The sequence below is a fragment of the Sinohyriopsis cumingii genome, chromosome 19 (genome assembly GCF_028554795.1).
Source record: "Sinohyriopsis cumingii isolate HCF-2022 chromosome 19, ASM2855479v2, whole genome shotgun sequence".
Lineage (NCBI taxonomy): Eukaryota > Metazoa > Mollusca > Bivalvia > Unionida > Unionidae > Sinohyriopsis > Sinohyriopsis cumingii.
Window position 1 is genome coordinate 17,290,225 of NC_142979.1, and position 27,507 is coordinate 17,317,731.

At 35.3% G+C, this 27,507-nt stretch overlaps 2 protein-coding genes across 2 annotated transcripts; one reads left to right on the forward strand and one right to left on the reverse strand.

Moving 5' to 3' along the window:
* Nucleotides 1-926: 926 nt before the first annotated feature.
* Nucleotides 927-19,646, reverse strand: LOC149775201 (glutamyl-tRNA(Gln) amidotransferase subunit C, mitochondrial-like). Its single transcript, XM_089943938.1, has 5 exons — nt 19,518-19,646; nt 16,768-16,818; nt 16,076-16,245; nt 10,006-10,109; nt 927-1,028 (listed from the first exon to the last, which is right to left on the reverse strand). The coding sequence occupies exons 1-5, from the start codon at nt 19,599-19,601 to the stop codon at nt 985-987; spliced, it is 453 nt and encodes a 150-aa protein (XP_089800064.1). The 5' UTR covers nt 19,602-19,646; the 3' UTR covers nt 927-984.
* Nucleotides 19,647-20,070: 424 nt separating this feature from the next.
* On the forward strand, nt 20,071-24,795 carry LOC149775202 (TP53-regulated inhibitor of apoptosis 1-A-like). Its single transcript, XM_089943939.1, has 2 exons — nt 20,071-20,654; nt 23,664-24,795. The coding sequence occupies exons 1-2, from the start codon at nt 20,511-20,513 to the stop codon at nt 23,757-23,759; spliced, it is 240 nt and encodes a 79-aa protein (XP_089800065.1). The 5' UTR covers nt 20,071-20,510; the 3' UTR covers nt 23,760-24,795.
* The last annotated feature ends 2,712 nt before the right edge of the window (nt 24,796-27,507 follow it).

Sequence of the window (27,507 nt, forward strand, 5' to 3'; positions counted from 1 at the left end):
CTATCAAACAAAACTGAGATGACAACAACTTGCATCATTCGTGCATCTGAGATGACAACCACCTTATCACAAATGTCCATCTAGTAAAACTTACTGGAAGAGAGAAAACAGATAATAACCAGCAACTCTTTATACCATACAAGTTTATCCCCTTTACTGTGAATGTAAATCATCTACATCAAGTCCTCAGCTACATCAAATTAATTACGAGTAGTGGAGCATGTCAGCTGATTTTATCACTGCCTGTTTGCAACACTTTCAAGGGGCCCTGAGTGGCCGAGTGGTCTAAAGCGCTCTCCGTTACGGAGTCTAGGATTTGACCAATGTAGGTATGTGAGAAAGCTTGCCAGTAGCTTCTGATGGGTCGGTGGTTCTTCCCTGGTTATTCCTCCACCATTAATACTGGTCGCCATACATAGCCTATCGTGTGCTGAAAAATGGCATTAAACCCCACAAGAACAACAACACTTTCAGTTAATATACAAGAAAATATGAATAATCAAAGCAGTTTCAAGCTCTGATAGTCATCTATTAAAGCACCTGTTTTGACTATGGGTAAAACATTCCTTACTTTCCAGTGTCTGAAAGTTTTAATTTTTGTTGTCCTTAAAATAAAGATATTAGGTGTCCCGAAATTTATTATTCTGTTGAACGGGATTGCAAAATTGTCAAAATATGGTGTCTGGAAAATTGGAGGATCAAGGTGTTTAGCTCAGTGGTTGTATACAACATAATCACATTCTTCTCTTATTTTCTATGACTTTCCTTCCACTGGGTCATTCCTCTTGTTGGGGTCTTGCCTTTTCATATGTCAAAAGCTCATCACAGAGACATGTCATGTGTTTCTTGGTTCATTTGTTTTGTTTGATAAGATAGTTTTACGAAATTTTTGTTTACTGTGTAAAAATGGGTAATAAAACTGTTGGTACAAAATACAGAAGATTTATTATACACAAGAAAATAACAATTCTTAGTTCCTGCATTTCATTTTGAACTTTTTTTATCTGTTGGTTTCAGTGGTATGTTACCTGAAAGAATAAAAAAGATGCAGAAACTTAATCTAAAATAATGCATAGGTGGGGAGGGATTAACAAAGTTACAATTTTTATGAATCTGTTGATGGAAAAAACTCTGCTAAAAATAAAAATATTAACAAAACATTGAGTAACATTGAGTAACAAATTCACCTGGACTGTGTCTAGTTAAAGGGTGCGAAGAAGGCACCAATAATAAGATAGATTTCCCTTTAACACATAAGCAATTTCATGATCCTAGTATCAAAAGTGCTTGAGAAAAGAAGAAACACAAATTAAACCCAAGTCAGTGAAGTGTAAAATATGGGACATAATGACCAACTTGTACAATGTGGGAATAAAGCTCAAAATTAACTTTGGCCAAATTTCATGATTATGTATGGATAGTATGTACCATAGCATGCCAAATTTCATGATTATGTGTGGACAGTATGTACCACTGCATGCCAAATTTCATGATTATGTGTGGATAGTATGTACCATAGCATGCCAAATTTCATGATTATGTGTGGATAGTATGTACCATAGCATGCCAAATTTCATGATTATGTATGGACAGTATGTAGCATAGCATGCCAAATTTAATGATTATGTGTGGACAGTATGTACCACAGCATGCCAAATTTCATGATTATGTGTGGATAGTATGTACCATAGCATGCCAAAATTTCATGATTATGTGTGGACAGTATGTACCACTGCATGCCAAATTTCATGATTATGTGTGGATAGTATGTACCATAGCATGCCAAATTTCATGATTATGTGTGGATAGTATGTACCATAGCATGCCAAATTTCATGATTATGTATGGACAGTATGTAGCATAGCATGCCAAATTTAATGATTATGTGTGGACAGTATGTACCACAGCATGCCAAATTTCATGATTATGTGTGGATAGTGTGTACCATAGCATGCCAAATTTCATGATTATGTGTGGATAGTATGTACCTTAGCATGCCAAATTTCATGATTATGTATGGATATTATGTACCATAGCATGCCAAATTTCATGATTATGTATGGACAGTATGTATCATAGCATGCCAAATTTCATGATTATGTATGGACAGTATGTACCACAGCATGCCAAATTTCATGATTATGTATGGACAGTATGTACCACAGCATGCCAAATTTCATAATTATGTATGGACAGTATGTACCATAGCATGCCAAAATTTCATGATTATGTATGGATAGTATGTACCATAGCATGCCAAATTTCATGATTATGTATGGATATTATGTACCATAGCATGCCAAATTTCATGATTGTGTGTGGATAGTATGTACCATAGCATGCCAAAATTTCATGATTATGTGTGGATAGTATGTACCATAGCATGCCAAATTTCATGATTATGTGTGGATAGTATGTACCATAGCATGTCAAATTTCATGATTATGTGTGGATAGTATGTACCATAGCATGCCAAATTTCATGATTATGTGTGGATAGTATGTACCATAGCATGTCAAATTTCATGATTATGTGTGGATAGTATGTGCCATAGCATGCCAAATTTCATGATTATGTGTGGATAGTAGTAACATAGCATGTCCCAGACCTATGATTATGTGTGGATAGTATGTACCATAGCATGCCAAATTTCATGATTATGTGTGGATAGTATGTACCATAGCATGTCAAATTTCATGATTATGTGTGGATAGTATGTACCATAGCATGCCAAATTTCATGATCATGTATGGATATTATGTATCACAGCATGCCAAATTTCATGATTATGTATGGATATTATGTACCATAGCATGCCAAATTTCATGATTATGTATGGATATTATGTATCACAGCATGCCAAATTTCATGATTATGTATGGATATTATGTATCACAGCATGCCAGATTTCATGATTATGTAAGGGTAGTATGTACCATAGCATGCCAAAATTTCATGATTATGTATGGATATTATGTATCACAGCATGCCAAATTTCATGATTATGTATGGATATTATGTATCACAGCATGCCAGATTTCATGATTATGTAAGGGTAGTATGTACCATAGCATGCCAAAATTTCATGATTATATATGGATATTATGTATCACAGCATGCCAGATTTCATGATTATGTATGGATAGTATGTACCATAGCATGCCCCAGACCTATGTGGTCGTGAGCTATATGCAAAATCTTCAGCCAACAAAATGTAGGCAGTGACACCAGTAAATATCTATAATTCAATGCTTTAGTAAAGCTTGAAATGTAGGTTACATTGACCTACTTTATGATGAAGGTACAACACTCATCAAGATGCATCCCCTTACCAAGTTTCATGGTTTCAGGTATACATTATGCATACAGGATACAAAACAAAACCTTGAGGTCATGAAGTAAAACAGTGAAATATAGGTTACTGAGCTGCTTTTGTCATAAGGGTGTGGTAATAACTGAAGTGCATACAATCATCCAATTTGATTCTTTTAGCATGAACATACATAAGGGTGTGGTAATAATTTAAGTGCATACAATCATCCAATTTGATTCTTTTAGCATGAACATAGTTTAAAAAAGTAAACAAAATTTTACCTGTTAAGTCGAACATGAAATATGAGTCACAGTGACTTACTGTGCGATGAGGAAGTAGTGTTTGTTATGAAGCACCCCATCACTAGGTTTCATGATTCCATACATATCCATGGTGCAAACAAACTGAACTTAAACACACAATCGTAACCAAGAATGTATAAAATTGACCCATCTCTTGGGAATAGGTGCTATGAAATCCATTCCAAACTAGTGCCAAGGACCCAGTAAGAAAGGATGGTTGAAATGCATTACATATATACAGACACTGACACCAGGAGTAGAAGTGATGGTTGAAATGCAGTACATAGGTATATGCAAACACTGACACCAGGAGTAGAAAGGATGGTTGAAATGCAGTACATGGGTATATGCAGACACTGACACCAGGGGTAGAAAGAATGGTTGAAATGCAGTACATAGGTATATGCAGACACTGACACCAAGGGTAGAAAGGATGGTTGAAATGCAGTACATAGGTATATGCAGACACTGACACCAGGGATAGAAAGGATGGTCGAAATGCAGTACATAGGTATATGCAGACACTGACACCAGGGGTAGAAAGGATGGTTGAAATGCAGTACATAGGTATATGCAGACACTGACACCAGGGGTAGAAAGGATGGTTGAAATGCAGTACATAGGTATATGCAGACATTGACACCAGGGGTAGAAAGGATGGTTGAAATGCAGTACATAGGTATATGCAGACACTGACACCTGGGGTAGAAAGGATGGTTGAAATGCAGTACATAGGTATATGCAGACACTGACACCAGGGGTAGAAAGGATGGTTGAAATGCAGTACATATGTATATGCAGACACTGACACCTGGGGTAGAAAGGATGATTGAAATGCAGTACATAGGTATATGCAGACACTTACACTTGGAGTAGATTAGGATTAGGATTTTTTTTTAAAATGTAGCTTTAACAATTTTTCAGTCATATCTCTACAATGTCTGCAGTGTGTCCGTTTATAGTGATGTCTAGCACTGGGGCATTATGCCACAGATATGTAGCCTGATGTCCCACCCAGTCACATTATCCTGACACCAGGCCGACCAGTCCTAACACTAACCTCTTAATGCAGAGCACCTAGGGAGGCAGCTGTTAGTACCATTTTTGTAAGTCTCTGGTATGACTCGGCCGGGGATCGAACCCATGAACTCCCGCTTCCGAGGCAGACACTCTAACCACTAGGTCACCAGAGCGGTCAACACCAGGGGTAGAAAGGATGGTTGAAATGCAGTACATACATATATGCAGACACTGACACCAGGGGTATAAACGATGATTAAAATGCCGTACATACATGTATGCAGACACTGACGCCAGGGGTAGAAAGGATGGTTGAACTGTAGTCATAGCTGCCAACACCCTCCAGGTTTGCAAATAGTGAAAATAGGGATAAAAATTAGTGAATTTTGACACGAATTTGTGAAGCGATCTTCGAGTCAGAGAATATTTGTCGGAACAAATGTGTAACTTGGTCTCCAGCCAATAAAGGTAGATTGTATTCAACAAGAAAACTCACAAACAATGCTTCAGCGTTGGTAGCTTGCAGGTCTTCCGCCGATGACTTAAAATATTCAAGAGCTGAAATCTGATGCGAGTTCTCAATTTTCCCAACCTTTATGTGCTTTTTGCTACTAATGAGCTTCCTTACATCATCTCTGCCACCATACCCAAGCTAAAATTTGTGGCACACTGCGTGTAAAAAGCATGATGTATATGGGTGTTTGATGGCTAAATGCATGGCCAATTTTTAGTATATTCCAAACTAAACTTCACATTTTGCGCAATACATTTTTTTTTCCTTGTTGGTGAAGACATTTTCAAGATGCCATGCCAAATGGTAATTCAAATCCGTGTTTGCAGCGCATGCGCAGAGCAAAGTTCTGGTTTCGCCCTAGTTTCTCTCAAAAGCATTTGTAAAACTACTCTTATACATATAGATTAAAATATGCTAAAGTGCTTGCTACCTGGCCAACTGTACCAATCAGCTATAGTTCCATTAATATCACGGCCAGCAGTACCGAACCATTTCGGCAACTGCCAACATCACGACTAGCACTTAATGGGAAATCGGTTATTTTATTAAAGATTTAAAATAATTGAGAATTGGGGAATTCATGATTTTCTTGCATGCGGCATGAATCCATGAATTGCTAAAAAAGTTGTGAAATTCACGCCAAAATCATGAGGGTTGACAGCTATGTGTAGTAAATACGTATATGCAGACACCGACATCAGGGGTAGTACTTTAACTCTCTCTCTAGTTAGTCTGATGTTTTTGATGCAAATAGTTGTACTGATTAACAAGATTGTACTTGGGGGATAGGCGTCTTGTATTCAAGGATGTTAATGACAATCGTACAACCACTATTACAGTTTTCAAATAAAAATCATCACAAGGTTGTACATGTTGAATAAATTGTGCAGAAACATTGCAAAAGGAAAGTTTTCAATTTCAAGTAAATTATCTTCCTCAGAAAATTCTTGCTCAATCACATTAATGGTAGGAATGTAAGCTCTTGCTAATTCCTGAATCCAGCCATCCAAAATGATGAAAAATGACTTTTCCATCTGTCATACAAAGGGCAATCCACTTGCCAATTATCTCCCCTTGATGTCATCAGCTGTCACTTGTTTAAAGGTCTCACTGGATAGTTTCGTATTTTGACACCCCTCTAACTTTTAAGGTAGAAGGCATAAACCTAATTATCACAAGCCTAGCATTTATAAAGTCACACATAAGCTAAATCTGTAATATGGTTGAGATTTACTTTGAGATAGGCTTGGAAATGGGTTGGCTTGTTGATGACTGCCTGTCACAGTTAGATAAGCATTGGAGATCAAATGTGTAACTTGGGCTGCAAATGAGCAGCCAACTTGGCTTATGTATTTACGTGTCTGCTACAGAGGTAAATATCTAAAAATCTGGATGGTTGAGGGGTAATGAAAGTATGCTAATTTGTTATAGTACTAGTGAACTTTATTCATGCATAAGGGATATACTGATTCTTTTAGCTGCCTTCTCACAGGAAAATATTCAAAATAGCTATTTCTTGTCAAAAATGAATGAAAAATTTAGGGGTTGGTGGCAGTGTTGGTTCAGTATAAAAAGCACCAGTTGCATCAGGAATTAACCTGATTGCTGCAGTCAAAATCTAGCATGTATGCTTTCTACAAAAATCATCAGTTTGTTTTTATATGTATCTTCAGTGTAAAATTATTCTCATTTTTCTGCAATAGGTCATTGTTGGATGAAAATTCACCAGAAAAACTGTCCAGTGAGACCTTAAGAACTGGTGTCATTTTTTCAGTCTTGTCAAATGTGATTCACTGTGCCATAAATCATTTCCTTATTACCTCCATATATTGAATCTGACTTAGTTAGGTATTCCAAACATACACTTCATATAGATTTGATAGCACTTAATCACAGTAGAAGAAGGGAGTTAACTCAACAGTTTTAATGTTACCAGCTATTGCTTATGATTCATTCTCCTAATGAACAACAAAAGCCTTATAAGTTTCATGCAAGGTGGTTTATCTGAAGTATTTCACATACTTATTCAGTTTATCAATATTTTCAGTATGTACTTAGTATATTTTCCTAATTTTATGATGATTGCCTTAACTTAATGCTCTTACATACATATCTACTCATGATGTAATATTTCAATACATAGATTTCATCTTATTTACAGAAATTTAAGTTATAAGGACCTATATATAAGAAGTTCAGGGTTTTATTTTCTTGTAGGCCTCAAGGTGTATGGGAGCACACCTGCCAAAGTGATATTGCTAATAGCAGGACAACATAAAATATTTATTGGGAGTTAGACACACCAATTGTTGTGGAGCTTTCACAGGAACAAATATATTTGCACCAGGTTCAAAGGTTTTTTGTACAAGGAAGAGCCTTGAATAGAACCTGGGAGATTGTGGTTTATCTTCACTGCCTACTTGTCGATTAGCAACCAGATCACCTGCTGCAAGGCTTTGACCTTCTCTTGCTGTGACAAGACTTCCATAACTAGCAGAGAGGACAATAAGAGGAGGGGATTGGATAAATGAAATCCGAGAATACTTGGATCACCCACTCATTTTACAGCAATAGGGCAATCCAAGAATTTAAGTGCAGGATTCTGGTGTCTACCAGTAGGCTGTCTGCGGCTGGTCAGTGTAGTATGCCATTGGTAGGAGTTAAGAGGCTTACGGTGCGATAAACATTGTTACCTGCTCCACTAATAAGGCTCCTTTCTAAATTAAGTGAGCTGCTGCCTCCTGACACTGAATTTGGATTGTGACTGGTTCTGTATTTGTCCAGAGAATGATCTGTTTTCTCTTTGATACCAATTGTCTCTAGTTTGGGATTAAGACTGATTGAATCTAATTAGCTGAGATAGCTGTGCTGCAAGCTGGAGGGGCAGTTCTGTTCTGCCTGACTCTTCACTTCCCAATCTTGCCTCCAAAGAGCAGTGGGGACCCCAAAATGTAGCATCCTCAATGTCAGGGCATGGTGTGGTTTGAGAGTTGCTGTACACAAAACAAGCATCTTGTCATATTAGGTCCAGATTGGCTTAAGCAGTCACGTTATCCACCCTGGAATTATGTTCTGCTCTGTAAATGACTCTGGTGATTCAAGCTGTGGACTCCCATCCATGGTTATTACGTGATTTATGTGCAAGCCAGATAATCACTAATGATGCAACATCTGTCATAAATGTATTGGCAACAATGTTCCAAAACAGCATTGATACTGTGTGGAAAACATTTTTTTCTACTGTATTGAAAATAGGAGGAGTTATATTTATGGCTGCAAAATTCTTATCAAGGGCAGAAAGCTCTATCTGAAAAGCAGCTGAGTGTGTTGTAAGCCAGTGAGAAGAAATGGCCAGACATAGCTGGTTGCTGAAAAGAAAGCTTTAGAATTGCCCAGATCACTAATTTTGCTGTTGTTTAGCCAGTGATATCATTGAATTTTACTGTGGTAGAAGATAAATGGAAGGACAATCATCATCCTCTTCTTCCAAGTCCACAGAGGCCTTGACCTTATTGGTCAGCATGGTGATAGGGAGTGGAGGGCATTTTGAGGCCAGCTACACCCAATAATTATCCTCCACCTTGGTCCTGTAGCTAATCTTGATCCTCTCCATAGTTGGGTCAAATTAGGATAGACCAAACAACACCCCACCCCCCGATAGTTAGGTCAAAGTAGGATAGACCCAACAACACCCCCCATAGTTGGGTCAAAGTAGGATAGACCCAAGAACACCCCCAAAAAAGCTCACAACTGATTCAGTTCTAGGATGTATGCTGGTTGTTTTGCATAAAATAGTACACCACATCTTCAGATAAAGTCACATGAACAATGTATGTCCCTGAAGAGATGTACTCAGTGCAAGTGAGGTACGAGTGTTCCTGGTGAGCTATAACTGTCTTGAATATGAGATATTTAGTTAGCAACAAAGACTTTTAATAATCTAAGCACAAAAACATCTTATTGTGATGCCAAAGCAACACCTATTACCAACAGAGTGAGCGAGAATATCTAGAAAGGACAATAAAGGTGAAACACAACATGCAACAACAATGCTTCCCTTGAAGCACAGTCCAAAATAGTGACAACTGCAAATGTAACAAGTTCTCATAAAAATTAGTTTAAAAAATTATGTATAACACCTGCAGTAGATATGTTATTATTTACAAAATATAAAAATTTTATGAAGATGAATGGTTTAAATTTAGGAGTATACTGAAGTGGATTTGGGAAGTCTTGCAGTGTTTAGGGACAAATGGCAAAATCTTAAAAACTAGCAGTGAGAGGAGGAGGAAATGAACTAGGGTTATTGCCCTTTGTTAGATAAACACAGAAAAGTTGGGGTGGTGGTGTCTTTTTTGGAGAGCTGGATTCAGGAGGTAGTAAGCTTATATTCTAAATGTTAATGTGATCAGGGAATATATTTGAAAGAGAAAGTAATTTTGTGTAGCACTGCGTCATAAGGAACATCACAACTTGAGTGGGGCATTTACCTATCTGAAAGTATGCTAATAGTGTACATTATTACATTCTAACAATCAGATAGCTTGCATATGTGACAGAATTCTTGCTTTTATGGATCGTATGCAGCCAGTACGATTTATCATATAACCTGATATGGGTTGTGCTGAACCCACAAAATCCCATATCATGTCAAGACTAAATAAATAATAACTGTGCCATGAGTGGGAACTCATCTTTGCGAGTCATCTAAAATAAATTCCATTCAGTCAAAAGATAAACTAATCAAATAGTTGTTTTTCCATTTTATTGTGTGTGTTTTTTGTTTAATGGGAATGGTTTTATTGAGTAACAAACTACACTGTATATTTCATCTAACAAGGTGGGAAAGTTTATACCTGGAGGTGCCACAAAATAGTCTTCTATAGTTTGGGATGCATTCTGAAGTATGTCTTTTAAACAGTTACCATCTGTCACTTTATCCTCTCTGAGATATACTGACCTGGAAAGCACATTAATAATCGTTACATAAAAAAGAAAAACATCAGGATTCTCATTTCAGACCTAAACCAAGATTAAGGGGGTTTCATACTCTTGCAGTTCCGTGGTTTATGAAAATATTGAGTAAGGACTTTGTAAGGAAACTTTATAAGGAAAAATGTTTGAATGTAAGGATCAAATGTCAAATTAAACGCAACTGTGAATTAATAAGAAAAGGTAAATTCAGTAATACAAAATGGCTTATTAACCTCACAGTAATGAAATATTCAATAGCATTAATTCAAAAACACAAAGTAGTCAATTATTAATATTCAGTGCACTATTCAAACAAGTATTTGCCATAATACACAAATGGTCTTTGAAATTTCAGTGTTTGAGTTGTTGGAGCCTTCTCTAAAGTTCCCTTTCAAGCTCAGTGACAGAAATTTGCTTTTTCTTCTGCACTCCTGAAAAAAACTATTTGCTTTAACAATAAAATCTATCTTTCCATTTTCTGTCAATTGAAAACAAATTATCAATATAAAAATATTTTAAGAATTTTTAATTAATACATCCATAAATTAATTTGAATTGTACAAGCAATAAGCAACCATACATGATGTCATAACCAATACTCTTTCATGTATTTACAACATAAAAAATTATTCCATGAATACATAACAATTTTTTGTGAAACAACTTTCACGCCATGACAATATATTACCTGCAGGAAAAATCAGCTGTACTTAACTTATAATGTTGGTCGTTCAAACAGTGTTAGCCTAAGCTCAGTGCTGTCAGATTACTTCATTGCCAATAATAAAATACCCTATGAATATGATAACATTTTATTTGTCAAATTTTCATAAAGTAAATAAATATGTACATTTTAATTTATAACATATTTTGCTTTATTTGCTAAAACAATTTTACTGGAAAGAAAAAGTCTCAATAGTCTTGTTTTCCCTAAACCTTAGCATATGATAAGGTCTCAACTGGTATACTAACTCCCTTTTCCCATTTCCGGTGAACTATTCATTTAGCGTTCGATAAACAAAAAAAATCTGTTAGTAACTGTCACGATAAAGCTGACATTACCAATGAAAAAAATATAAATATAAAAAGTAAGGACTTTTTTTTAAAAAAATCCTTTATTTTAAAGTAAGCACTTTTGGGGCCTTAGTAAAATTTAATAAAAACTAAGCATATTTCCAATTTGTTTCCATGGGTTTTGATGAAATATTAGGTACAGTACTCATGCAAGTGAAAAGGGTCCAATAAATAGAACACAAGGGAACTTATGGGCCCTTTTTTGGGGAAAAGGAGAAAACACTGCCATTACTAGAAATGTTCCATCTCTGCTAAACATGTCTGCAAATTCTGATAACCATTGTTTATGAAAGCAGAAAATATAGCCGCTTCACAACAGTTTCAACAATTTACCCAAAACCTGGACTTCTGAAATTCTCCTGAAACTTGCTGGTAATAGTTTCCTAAAAAATATATTACTTGTATACTTAAGTGTAAGATGTAGAGACTTGCTGGCAAAACAATTTTTTTTCTCATTCCTACATTTTCTTATATTTTCACATGAAAAATATATCCTTATATTTTCACATGTGAAAATATGTCATGTGATTTGGATTTTTAACGTAGCTTTAACAATCTTCCAGTCATATCGCTACAATGTCTACACTGTGGCAGTTTATAGTGATGTCTAGCACCGGGACATCATGCCGCAGACATGTAGCATGATGTCCCAGCCAGTCACATTATCCTGACACCAGGCCGACCAGTCCAAACACTAACCTCTTAATGCTGAGCACCAAGCAAGGCAGCTGTTAGTACCATTTTTGTAAGTCTTTGGTATGACTCGGCCAGTAATCGAACCCACGACCTCCTGCATCTGAGGCGGACGCTCTAACCACTAGGCCACCGGAGCGGTCCATGTGAAAGTATAAGATTTCTCATCAAGTTATGTGGGAGCACCAAATGGCAGAGTGTTTCCAAAGTGATCTCTGTTATGGATGTGGTTTTTTCCCGGGTTCTTCCTCCACCATTAATACTGGCCGCCATGTATAGCCTATCATGTGCTGAAAAATGGTGTTAAACCCCACAACATCATGTTATGTGATGCTTGATTGTGCATGCCCACAAAGTTTTACCTGTAGCAACAAAAACAAGTACTTTGTGTACTAAAACAAATAAATAGAAACTGCCTTACTTTGCAGACATGAAAATTAAGCACTGATAAATAAATCTGACCAGATGTTCTTCGCATCCCTCTTAAGTTTTCTCCCCTTACTTCACAACAATGATAAACTTGCTGAGATGCATTGCTGAATCTGTTTTCAGATAGGGTCAAATAGTTTACCAAATGACAAAAATGAAAATAAGTGTAACAGGTTATGTCACAAAAATCGTACTACTTTCTTAAGTTATGTCTAATTTATATGTTCAGCCTATGAAAGTGAGGAGAATTTATGAAAAAGGGATGAGAAGGGTGTATTGTGCCGAAGAGTGAGTTTAATCTTTTTTTACTTTGATTCTTAATAAAAAGACAATTTTCTTTTCCTAAGATAATACCAAATACACCGCTCCCTTGATAACTTGCGCCCGGATAACTCGCGATCCCGCTTATAATGCGGTGTCTGTCTTGGCTCCCGATTTTTTCCAGAGAAAATGTATTTAAAATATCTTTAAAATATGCTGAACATGAAAACATTACGATAAGGACTGCTAAATTAAACCTTAATACATCGCTCGTTTTATCGTCGAAAATGGTGATTAAAGCCCGTACAAATATAATCCATATTTTGAAATTTTGCAAGTTCTAAAGAAGAATTAATTTCAGAGATCTCGAAAACACTTAATTATGCGTATTTGGACGCCAATTTTTGATCTGGGACCCAGAGAATCACTGAGGCGGGAGTCCTCCGTACGCATGTAATAGGTGCGTGGGAAAATTCAAAGATTTGCCGGTCCTGTTTCAGCCACCTGCTTTGTGGGAAAATGTGTTGATCTGTTAAATGTGCTGATATTTACAATGACAGAATTCAGCGACTGAAAGACTCTTTGATGTACTGTTGCCATTTTATAAGAGTACATTAAAAAAAAAAAAAAACCATGATGCGACAGCTAGGCGGCTAGTTCAAAGGCTTTGACTAGCGGCCGAGTGAGAAAATGTACTGATATTTAGTGATTGAATTCAGAGGCAGAAAGACCCAGTTTTAAAATCCTAGCGAGACCTCTGTTTAAAGATATCATATATTATGTAAGTTTTTATGATAAATAGTTGTCAGTATACTGTAAATAAACAGTCTGGTGAAATAGCGATCAATGAAAACTTCTGGTAAATGCTAACAGGTGGCAACAGAGAATGAAATAAACACCAATTAAACGTCTTCCTGTGTGAAAGTCACGTTCTAATCCTTTAATTCCGTTTCAGTGTAAACATTATAATCACAACATATTCTGTTCATTGAAAACATGAAAAGAGTCAATCGACCGTCACATTGAAACCCATGAGTACTTCTGTGAGAACCTAATTACATGTACATGACGGCTTTGTTTTGATCAACAACTTGGGGAAGTGTTTGTTGCATTTTAAAAAAAATCGATTACAAGAGACCTCGGGTGCTGGATTAAGGGTTTTGGAGCTGCCTTTGACGTCAAGCAAAGCAGTAACAGAGACAATGATGATAGTGACTTCGAATGTTTCAGTGAAACTGATGTCATTAATGCCGAGGCTGTTTGGGAGAAATTCGTACAGACTCATGGTCCTGAGATGGGCGTTTCTCTTGATGATATGGAGGAGTGGATTTGTGCTGACAATGATTGTCCCACAGCCGAATACATGTCAGATGAAACTATAATTATTTCTATAGCGAACAAATTTGCAGCAGAAGACGATTCTAACTGGAGTAACACAAGTGTTGAAAGTGATGCAGACGCAGATGTTGCACCCCCACCCCTCTGCACAGGAAGCAATCAAATATTTTGATATTGCCATCAGGTGGCTGGAGACCCAAAATGTTGACTACGTAAAGCTCATGCAGTTGAGAAATCTGAGGGATTTTGCTCGGCGGCAGAGAAAACAAGGAGTAACACACACACACACAAATAACTGATGTTTTTTCAAAAAGTGAATTGATATTTGTCAAGCGTGGCACAAACGGCAAGTATTAACTTGTTCTAATTTATGTTGTTTTAAATTTGCAGACAATTAAATATGTCTGTACTGATTAACCCTTGGGGTTTTTTTGTTTTCCATTTTACTTCTATCACATTCAAAAATATTTATCTATCTATCGTTCGATCTACACTGTTTCTCGAAAAGAGTCGATCTTTTGTATATAAAAAAAAAACGTCTAATTTGGATGAAACAATAAAACTAGAATGTATCCAATTCAACATAAAAATTAGTGACGTAGTACACAATGTGTGAAGTGGTACACATGTTAAGCGAACGGAAACCACGTGGAATAATGTTTTCGATGATCGCCTCAATATACTGTAATTTATCCTGAAATTAATGTTGTCCAATGAGGAAATAATAAAGTACACCGTTATGAAGAGATATTTATTAACATTTAATCTCAGAACGATTATAAAGTGAGTATTCAACAATATAATCTGCGTACCCCCCCCCCTTATTTCTCCGTTATGTCGTCAATCACTTTATTGGTTTTGGGCTTATTTTATAGGTCCCTCGATAACTCGCACCTCACTTATAGTGCGGTCGATGTTTCTGGACCCCGATGTGCATGAGTTATCGAGGGAGTGGTGTATATTGCATCTTGTGTTATCAAAAACAATGCTTTAACTCGTGGCTTTGTCACTCAAAATATCACATTTTTGGTACCACTGAATGAAACATATCCAGTATTAACATGGGAGAAAAAATATTCTCTATGTAGTCATTAGATGGTGATGAAATTTATTTTAAATAAGAAAGTGATACCAGCAGTGCTAGGGTTGGCAATGAAATATGGGGACAGTTAGCAGACTGGAAACATATTTTCTTATTGGCCTAATAAAATAACACTAATACTGGGAATGTGTCATATCTTCTAATGTACTTAACATCCAATAGTAAAGCCAACAATTAAAACAATTAAAATTTAGTTTTTATTCTTCAATGTGAGAGTACTGCTAAGTTTATTAGCAGCTGACTTTAACTGCCGTCTCAAATCAAATACAATACAGTGGTTCATATGACATTACAGATTTTTTCTTTACATATCACATATTATTTTGAACAAGTTATAACAATGTGTAACCAGTGTTATAATGAGCATAAATGTTATATCTGTTGTATGTGTAGTCTTGCTTTTAAATATTAACAATGTATACAGTTGTGGAGATCATGTTGTGTAGCATGTATCAGTGGAGTGAGTGAAAGTATATATGTTCACCATGACAACATGTGCAATGCATGTTGGTGTGCATTATTAACCCCGCCCTATCCTCCTTTCTCTCATCACAGTCTATCAGAAGTCTTTAATGGAAGCAGTTGCAGAAATTCTCTCCAGCTGTAATTGCTACCATATGTCAGTAAATAAATCATGACAAGGGAAAGAATCATTGTTATTCAACACCCAGTCTTCATATGAAGGTACAAAACAATTCCTTGAGAGTCCTGAGACTTGAGAAACACATGCATATGCCCACAAAGTCACAATATAATATTTTTTGCAACATTAAATCTTCTATTTTTATCTTCAGTTTTCATAAACTTGTGTCTACTCTTTTGAAAACAAGATCAAAGTAAGTGGAGATAATTAAAGAGTTGTTCCGTATAAGCATACATGATATTCTGAAAAGGCAGATTGAAACACAAAAATGTCACCAGTTTACCTCATTATGAAACTAAATTTTAAAATGCCTTTCATGGGTACTTTATGTGTTTTGATTAAAATATACAGAACATAATTAAACTTCTTTTAAATGTCTATCTTCCAAAACAGATCTTATATGTGGCCATACCTATTCTCTAGCACAGAGTCTAGTGGTTCTACTCCCTCTGTATCCACCATGTGGAGCTGGTTGGCATATTCAACTGCTTTGTAGAGGCGCTCAACCCCAGCCTGGTTGTTGAACTTAACCAGAGACAACCGCTCAAGGTGATTTACCATGGCCTCATCTAGCTCAGGGACCTAAAATTGAAAAGGCAAAACAATAAGCCACAATGAACTTATGGAACCAACACAGTGGTCTAGTTTCCTGTTTCATACCTATGATATCTCACTCATGAGAGGAAAAATCTCCAATAGGTTAAAACCATCTCACAATCTCAGTACTTGAGTTTGGTTTCACATAGAATAATGGACATCAGCAAAGATTTTGTTCCTGGTTATATCAACAATAAAAAAACAATGCCTTCTAAGTGTTTTCACAACAGGCTGAAAAACATACAACATATATCCGTAAAATTAAGATTCATACTTCCTACAGTTGCCTCATTTACCACAAAATCTGACCACTCAAACTCTAAATTCAAGTCAAATATATTCAGATGATTTAAAAGGCAGCATTTTATTTCATTTCTAGATCACTTTCCAAAACAAGAGTTACAATTAACACACAAAATGGCAAGTTAAGTTAAAAAATACAAATGTCTTTGACCCAGCTTAAGATATACCACATTTTTTTTTAAAGTCAAAGAATGAACAAGGTACCTTCGGAAGCTTTTCTTTGTCTATTGGAACCCATGTTGGCTCATCAGGAACCTGTAAAAGGTAAAGTGCAGATATAAAGAAATAAGATCTGTGCCAAAAGGTTTACATAAAATCCTTACTATGTTTTAAAACTGTTTTCTAAGAGATTAGTCACATTGCCTAAACAAATTGCAAAATCAACCAACCAGTGTATTCAATCAATAAATCACTCGGCCAGTTATTCAATTTATCAATAATGTATTCATGACATCAATACTGATCTCCTGGTATCTTTCTTCCTCTCTTTCTTTTATGGCTCAGGGCTTTAAATTAGTGGGATGCTATCAATTTTGGTAGTCATAGTCTTTGATTTACTAGTGTAAAAGGTATACACTAGCTGTCAGTATATTGTTCTAGATACACAGCAAAGCCCTTTCTGCCAAAAAAAACCAGTCTCTCAAGACATGTGGTCTCTCATAACAAGTTTCTGAAAAAGGGCCAGTTTTCTAGGTCTAACTTAGCACTGTTTAAGAGGGAAAAATAACCACAATCCCTTTACATGGACTGTATTTGTTACTCATGATTCCTGTAAAAATATTGCATGCATTCATCTGAAAATAATTTAATTTCGCAATATAGAAACACATATATCATAACACATGAATCATATTTATATATATTGTTATATATTTCAAGATCACATTTACATGTATTAGTGTATGAATTGAAAAATGAACTATGGAAATATTCCTCAAGTATTACAGTTTTTCTCTTTTTCACTGAATGGTCTGTCATTCTTATTAAGGTACTAGTGTTATCAGTCAAATCTAGAAAACAATTCTCACTTACTAGTATTAAAGACCAAGAACACATTCTCCCAAGGCATTACAGATTAACTCAAAGGCAAACAATGTAATCAACCACTACACATAAACCCTTTAAAAATATTTCTTAGTATGACATTGGCAATGTGTGGGATTTCAGAAAAGATAAAGATAATAATACAATCTATGAAATGACTAAGTATGTCCATGATTAATCCTTTGATGAAAAAATATTTATTCACATAATATCATTAGTGACTATAGTCAAGTTTACAGTCTATAACAATATATGCATGACCTGTTAAATTAGGGAAACAGTCTTTAATTTTTAAGTGGCCATGGTCTCAAAGGTTTAAATAGAGGTCAGTGGGATTTGTCTTTGGGTTTTTTATATGAATGTTGATAGCAGTGTTTTTTTTTAGAATAATCTCTACTATGCATGCATGCATATCCTAAGTGGTCATGTTTACAAAGGATTAAATCAAGGTCAGTGGTATTGAGCTGTTTCTGCAGTGTGTCAGTCATAGCAGTGTTGAAATGCATGGTTTGCCAAAAAGGTGTGGTCGCAAGTCACATTCTGCAGGTGATCATTCATGACACTGCATTTATATGATAAAACTGATCCATGCATTACAATTGCGGCCATAAATGACAGGTGGTTACTCGTAGCAAAGATCACTCAAGACAGGTTTTACTGAATTAGCTTCACTGACAATGACTTTGGTGATCTTTCCTTTCATTTTTCATAAAACTGATAAATAGTGTCTGCACCAGTAGCTGCACGATTCTCAACATTTCTTATGAAATTCTGATCCTGATTCTCTGTAGCATTAGATTCAGAGGATAACATTCCTTACCTTGAAGGCTTACATTTCTCTCTGCTACCAACATAAATACTGCACAGAATCAATATGTATAAAACAGCAACTGGTTCAAACCAATTTTTTATAATGTAAAAAGATTATGTTGTAATCTTGCAAACTACAAATGTTCAATTCATACAACTTTACTGATACCAGTGCATTTTCTTCTTCTATTTACAGCACAAGAACTATGTCAACTTTTTGATAATGTGATAATTATTCAATAAATACATTTAAAAAATGGGGATAAAAGAGAGAAGAAAAAAGATGGCTAAGATTGACAATAAAATAAAAAAAAACAAGATAAAGATTTTCTGGACTTAATCAATCTATCAGCTCTATTTGATTCAGTGCACAAGACAAATCCTCCAGTATCTTGAGAACTTAGGGCTTATGTCCCCCTGGATTCTACACCATGTATTTTTTTAAAGCGCACAAAAAACTGTAATTATAATAATTCTAATTCCAATTCTACCAGTATAAATCATACACGAAAATGTTTTCGTTAATATTGTTCATATCAAAATATTCTGAAGCAACGGGGCTCATACTGTTGCTTACACTTTACCTATAATATTAGATGCACTAAATGCTATAATTACATATATTTTTGATTAGTCCGAGTTTCATCTGATCCTGGTCACCCATTTTTTTTATATTTGGACATTTATGCTGGTGTGTACACCTAAACATAATTGTCCAAATATCAAAAATGGGCTGGCAAGGGTCAGAGGAAACTCGGACTAACTCCGTGTTTCCCTTTACCCTCATTTGCGCTTGATAGACCCCCAAATTTTTAATCTGACCCCCAGTTTTGATGCCAAAGTTAGGTTTTTACTCAGTCTGACCCCCAGTTTTGACACCAAGGAGATTTTTGACTCTCAGTCTTGCACCCCTAGGTATCCCCTACATATGTATCCCACTGCTAACTTTTGACTGATAAATTTAAGTTACGGAACGAGCCCTGTGAATACAATAATCCCGATTTGTCGATTTTGGTGGGATAATTCTAATGTGATGATGCACGATTCCTAAAGCCAGTATTAGTTGGTCTTTTTCACTAAGACATGATTAAGTAATGCACCTTAGAAGAAAAGTATTTATTCAACTGCAGCTTTTGTCGAAGATTTCTTGTGCTAGATGTAGCAATTCTTGTCGCCGCAATCATTGCTGATTATTCCATTAGAGTTGTTTCCCTTGTGGTATTAAAGGGAGCGCTCACCAGTTGTTATGTACTTTGGAGAGAGCGACGTGTGTAAGGTGAAGTTGTTTGCATCTAAAACATTCACAGTGGAGAGAATGTTGACATATCTCTATGCTGATTTAATGTAATATGGCTGACATTTCTTTGGATAGTGTATTTTTGGAAATTATACATGATCTAAGCCCACTGCTAACTAAAGTGACTGCTCCCTTGTGCTCAAATGAAATCAGTCTGAATTAGTCTGAAGTACGCTATCCGTAGCAGCTATTAAAATAGGAAAAATAAATTTTGCCAGATTAGACAATACCAACTTCTGAAAGTGCAATGAATGAATTACCAAAATATAGAAAATGTATTTTAAAAAATTTTAAACAAAACTATCGGGGTTTTTTTAATACAATTTACCTGGAGCTAGCACTTTTTTGAAAGATGCGCATCTGGAGTAAGACCAAGCTGTATACTCTATAACCTATATTGTACCCATCAATTATACACCAAAGTAAAGGGAATGAAAGGTTCTTTGATCTATACTTAAGACATACAAGATCTTATTTAAATAACCAGTATAACCAGTGAGGAAAGCCAGGGAAATTATTTTTCTTTAAAACTGTAGAGCGCCACCAAACTATATAGTTTGAGCGTAGATACAGGCGAGCTTGGTGTTGAGGTGAAAACAAAAGATCTCTGACGGATAAACAAAGAGTTGCAGTAATTACATCTGTAACCATGAGACACAAACTGTGATTCATCATTTTGTTAAACAGCATCAGAAATAAATTAAATACGTAACTTGCTTTTGGACTATATCGTAGCGTATCTACTTCCTTTTGCTGAGTTGCCCGGCACTTCCAGGTGTGGTATTCACATGTTATCATGGATAGCGTTGGGAAAGATTGCAAGGAGTTGAAGCATGCTTATGAAAATTGTTTCAACGAATGGTTTTCAGAGGGTTTTCTGAAAGGAAAGAAGGACGATCCTTGTTCTGAGCTATTTAGAACATACCAAGAATGCGTAAAGGTATTTATCTAGTCATACATGTAAGACATATCACATGTCGATTTTGTTTAGGTCGCCCACAACATAAATATCAGCGTCAGGTCTTACATGTAGGACTAGTATTTATGAAGTCTCGTGTAAATGAAGCTAATACGACACATCCTATTATTAGTCCTACAACGTAAGACACATCACCCGATATATTTGTTCTGCATTAAAACAAAACAAATATGTGCTATTATTAGGTTCTTTTGGTAGCATTTTTTTCTTTCTTCTTTTTTTAATTGGAATGAACAACTTTGGGGTGAATGCTTTGATTGTTTAAAGTCTTGTTTGTACTTTGGAACTTGTCTGAAATCCGTTTGCATTTTTTTTTCTCCATAAACTTCTGATACAACTTTCTAATTTGTCATATTTTTTAATTTTATACAACCTGTTATTTTCTTTCCCTCATAATGGCGTCCAGTCAGCTGGATTTCACAGTCGGAAATAAATACACAATAATTATTACAAACTGCAAATTATTAATAGGTTACTCATTCAACACAACTGAGTGTGGATTGGATGTATATGAAGGAGTGTATACTTATACTATAATGCTATAAACACCTGCATCTAGTAACTCATTTTCATTTTGTGATAATTTATATAGAAAAATAACTGGAATAATGCAACATGTCACAGCACAATAGTTAGTATCAGATTATCCATATATTCCCATTCATTTTTTTGAAGAAGACAGGACAAACCATTAAAGGTCATTTGTCACCTATATTGTACAAACGTGTGATATTATTATAGTCATTAAAAGAACGCATTTCTTATGTATGCTTATCATAAAAATGTTTAATTAGACTTTAAAAAAAAATATTTAGCAATCTCATAAACATCAGAAACTGCTCCGGTGGCCTAGTGGTTAGAGCTTCCGTCTCGGATGCGGGAGGTTGTGGGTTTGATCCCCGGCCGAGTCATACCAGAGACTTAAAAAATGGTACTAACAGCTGCCTCGCTTGGCGTTCAGCATTAAGAGGTTAGTGTTTGGACTGGTCGGCCTGGTGTCAGGATAATGTGACTGTGTGGGACATCATGCTACATGTCTGCGGCATGATGCCCCAGTGCTAGACATCACTATAAACTGCCACATTGCAGACATCATCGTGATATGACTCAAAAATTGTTAAAGCTATGTTAAAAATAAAAATCACGTCGCATCAAATCACATAAACATTGGTAGTTTCCGCATGCCCCAAATGGATATGACATACATTTATCACTTCTATTTAACAAAAAAAGTGGATTAAATGTGTGGGATGGAAAAGTCCTAAATCCCATAGAAAGTGTTATGGTGCATATGAGAAGAGGGATATTGCTGTGTATACTATTTACCCTACACAATCAATGAATGTTTGTCTCATTTATGAATATGTAAAGCAAACAAATAGAAGCCCAGGTGATGAATAAACACAAATGGAAGCGAGCAATAAACTCATTGCTTAAACTTAACTCAGGTGTTTAAATTCCCATGTAAATGTCTATGTGATATATCTTACGATCGTGCTATTGCACTGCAAATATGGTACACTGTGTTGTATATGGAGGTAAACAAAAGAGTTATGATGGGACAGAAGGGTTCTTTCTTTTACCAAAAGACCCTGTTTATCACAAAAAAAGTGGATTAAATGTGTGGGATGGAAAAGTCCTAAATCCCATAGAAAGTGTTATGGTGCATATGAGAAGAGGGATATTGCTGTGTATACTATTCACGCTACACAATCAATGAATGTTTGTCTCATTTATGAATATATAAAGCAAACAAATAGAAGCCCAGGTGATGAATAAACACAAATGGAAGCGAGCAATAAACTCATTGCTTAAACTTAACAACAAATACCAGATATAAAGGTTATTTTACAACAAAGCATGCCAACCCCAGAAAATGACTTTGGATTCTTTTAAATGTGTCTATTTATTTTTATGAAGTCCACTGACATAACGAAGCCAACTTTGGTTCATTTGGATTCTTTTAAGTGTGCCAATTTCTTTTTTTTTACATAGTCGTCTGACATATGGAAGCCAGCATTGATTCCATTTTACCTGTATTAACGCAAATTTTGAAAATAAATTGAAACAATGGAACCGTTTTGCAAGCGACCAGTATAGTATGTCGTGCACACATATCGATGTAAGGCTGAACAGTAAATTAGTTTTAAATAGTTTCATCTAAATGTTCCCTATCCATAGTTTATAGTGTTTTATTTATGGACAGCAAGAGACCACTCCAGTAGCCTAGTGGTTAGTGTCCACCTTGGAAGCAGAAGATTGTGGGTTCGAAACCCCGGCTGAGTCATACCAAAGACTTACAAAAATGGAGTGTTGATATCTTACAGAACTAAAAGCAATTGTAAAAATTGGATTAAAAAGCAAAGGACTTATGTTTCAAATATATTTATTAAAATTGAATATATTATATTTGAAAATAATGTATGCAAATAATTGGCATTGAAAAAATAAATGCATACTGTCAGTCATATTTATGTAAGTGAAAATACTTTTAATAAAATGCAAAATTTCAGTCTGTTATAAGTACCTGAGTCTGTACTCTAGAGCAGTTTCATGATAACCTTGATGTTTTTCCTAAATATATGCTGTGAATAATAAAATGTGTCTGACATTCCATTTTGGGACCATGGACTTAGATTCATTTTAATAAACTTCCCGCCCACAAATTCATTGAAACTGAATTATTCTTGCTCAAGAGTTTTAGAAAATAATTGCTAATTATACCCATTATATTAGTTGGAAAAAATTATCTTCAGTTAAACTAAAAAAAATTGTATGCCAGTTTTTAAAAAAAAATTCCAGAAGAAGACCCATGTTCATGATTATTTCTTGGTTCCCATTTGCGAGATGTATGCTATAAATAATAAACACGTACATTTGTATTATGATATTTGATGACCTACCTAATTTACAGAAAGCTTTTATTATTCAATTTTTTATTTTTTATTTTCCTCTTTTCTTCCATCCCAGAAAGCAATTAAAGAGAAGAATCTGAACCTATGGGAATTGCAGAGAGATGTTCTTGGAACAAGTAGTGAGAAGACAGCTCCAACTTCAAAAAGTTAGGAGGTAACAGTGGATTGTCTGTTCCAACAGTATAGGCTAATAAAACTTCAAGAAAGACTTGGATGTCTGTGATACTTAACAAAGAAAATGCTGTGAAAAAAAAGTCATGTAAAACATTATGTATTCATTCATTCTGACACATTTATATATATACTTTTTGCTATGGAGGGATTTCATTCAGATATTGACAGGTTTGTGATGGTGGCTAAACCGTGGTCCATCTAATTCTGTAATGACCTTGTACTCAATACATATTGAACAAGCAAAAAGACATTTCAGAATGACCACTTAAGGTGAGGGCCAGGATGGGGCCTGAACTTTTTAAAATTTATTTCCTGCTTGCAGATAACTTGAACAAAATATTCTTCCTCTGACTTATAGAATAAAAACAACTAAGTATATCCATTATATTAGTTGAAAAGAAAAATTCAGGTGAAGGAAACAATTCATTTTATTCTGGTTTTAAAAAATCCCAGGCCCCCAACCCACCTCCCCCAAATATCTCATGATCAGTCCCTTAGTGTACATATATGCACCATGATTACTTATTTTCTATGAAAGAATTAATACCACTAAGGCTGATAATTGTTCAGTAAACATACAGTACCTTTGCGCTTAAGGGACCATGCCTATAATGTGTAATCCACCACATGAATAATGATTCTAGATGTGATGCCAGCAATGAATCAAAACATATCAAAGCTAAATACAAATAAATGGACCACTGAATTGCCAATTGAAGTTTGTTTTGTTTTGGTGAGATCAATACTTCCAGAAATATTCAACAATACAGGGAACACATTGAGTGTTTGCCAGGAATGATGTTTTGAATATGTTGAGACAGACACTACAGATGGAAATATGAATCTAATTATTTTAGTAACATCTTTGTTGACTGAGAATTAAATTCCTGGTTTCGTTTTTATATACATTTGTAACTGTGTGAAAAGTTTTACATGTATATTCTTCTTGAATCTTACATTAATATGTCTATTATTTAATTTTTATTTAGAATAAAGAATAATCAATTTCTGTATGCGAAATTTCATGTGACTGTTATGTCCATACGTTCAAACTTTTTTTTTTAGGTGATGTTTATGAATAAAGACCACCTGCAATAGAAAAGTTAGTAGGTCTCTTTTACAGTGCAAACTGTATAACCTTTGTAACTACTTTAACCAGGTTCTTATGCAGAAGTTAATTATATTTTTTAGACTGCGACTTTGGCATCTGTGTGCACAACCATTCATACAGCTATCTATAGCCTAGATTAAGCTCAGTTATAAAGTCTTTAACTCGCCTGGCATGTCAGGTTTCCGTGTGTCCATCCATCATCCACGTTTGCTTACCAGTATGGAGGCCATGGTATACTAATATCAAGTTAAATACATGCATATTGATGAGGTGACCTCACGTTTGATTTACTCAGTTTGTTATCATTGTGGAAGCCATGTTTTATATGAGTTTTTATCATCAGGCTCTTGGATACGTTAAGTAATATATGACAACTATGATCTTGCAACTGAAATATAAAGCTCATTAACAGTCAGGAGGTCATATTTCTTAGGAGATTTATTTTATTATCAGATATGGAATATGGGCTTACATAACAAAGATATTGCAATTAGTTCGATAATAAGTAACATATTAATGACCCTACATCTAATTAGCTGAACTTATTACCACTCTTGAGACTGTTTTCTTTGCAAACTTGGGAAATCATCAAGATATCCAATGAATTTTAGATGTGGACAAGATCTGGACATATTAATGAAAAAAAGTGTACAAATCGTATGCAATTCAAACAACTCTTTTAAGTTTAGAAAACCTAATTTTAGAAATTGTGCAAAATCGTATGCATTAGGCACAACTCATTCAACTTTTTAAAAAATCCTGTTAAGGGAAGTAACCTACGGTATTGACTATTGAGACTTAGGTTTGGGATTACATGGTTCTTCAACTTGCAGACATCATGCAGACCATGTCTGTGTAACAAAATTTTACAACATGCTTAAATTTCAGTACAAATTAAGTCAGCAAAATAATATGCCTTATGGATAAAAATGATTTTTTAAAATATTTTATTCTTGAAGAAAAGAGTAACAGAAATATTGGTAGAGGAAAGGTACAATTGCAAGCTAACATAAACTGCATTACTGTAATTAATGATCAGAATTTCTTTAGAGATGATGAGAAATTCATTTTCAAGTAATTGTTGTTTTTTTTTCTCCTGATATTGATTTTGCTACAATAAGAACATATTTCTAAGTTTATAAATTTATTTGCAGAGAATTATTTTTTATTCTGAAATATTTGTGAGCAAGTTTGATATGATTAGTGAAATAGAATGTGAGAGTTGGCATGATTGCCATGTTAAAATGTTAAAACATTTTTATTGATAAATTGTTACATTTTAAGGTATTTTGCATATTCATTGCCATTGCTAGCAATTTATTTATTTAAAGGAAACAAGATCAACTTGTGTTCTTAAGTGACCAATTGAAATGTGTTTTGTTTTGGTGAAAAAGATACCTTTATTCTGTTGATCTTGTATTTCTAACTTTGAATGAAATAATAAAACACACATATAAAGTTTTAACCACCATGAGTAAAAAGAACACATGACCTAAAAAAAAGAGAACTATGACATATAATTCATTTTGTGTGAAAGGTGTGTCTCTAGATCACAAACTAAAGCTGTCTGTAAACTAATCATTATATAGCAGCAATCCATCACTATTACATAGTATATTTTCATGTTGAAAAATCTCATCTGCTCAATGTGAATACATCATCCCAGATAGTTGTTGTTGTTGTTGTAAGGTTTAACGCCATTTTTCAGCACACGATAGGCTATACATGGCGGCCAGTATTAATGGTGGAGGAAGAACCCAGGAAAACCCCGGAAAGAACCACCGACCCACGAGAAGCTACTGGCAAGTTTTCTCACATACCCACGTTGGCTGAATCCGAGACTCGAACCCACGCAGACAGAGGTGAGATGGCAGTGATCCGTAACGGCATCCCAGATAGTGAAAAATTGTCAATAAGACATGGTCCGCTCATGCATGTGCTATGAAATAGTTTATGTAGATTGTATTTTTACAATACATCATAAACCTGCTTAGTGAAGAAATGGTAAGATATGTAAGCCAGGGGAGCAATATGATGCCAACTTGGAACTCTTGTCCAATCATTTTTGCCCTATAGACTCATCTTCATTATGGGTTAAGTGTGGAATGTAGGAGAGGCAGGCATTCATCTGGTTTTTTGCTCTACTTGACCAAAAGAGCTTTTGGGATGACCATCTGTTAACTTAGACCGCTCTGGTGGCCTAGTGGTTAAAGCATCTGCCTCGGATGCAGGAGGTCATGGGTTAGATCCCGGCCGAGTCATACCAAAGACTTACAAAATGGTACTAACAGCTGCTGTCAAAAATCACGAAAAACCAACCCGGGTACCCGTTAGCACATGAATGACATGTACAACTGTAGACCAACTAATTGCTATCCCCATTTCTTTAATATTTTGTATGGCGATAGAGGCTAACCGTGTAATGCACTACTCGGTCTGATGCGTCCGCACCGATGTAGCTGCGAATGATCTGACCGCACGTTATTAATTAATAAATTTATTTAGAATGACCTTTGTACACAGATGGTAGGTATAATCCAACTTTTAATGATCACTGTGATCAGCCGCGTTAAATCCTTTAGAACACTCACCTTTTTTTAAAGTATAAGTCCTT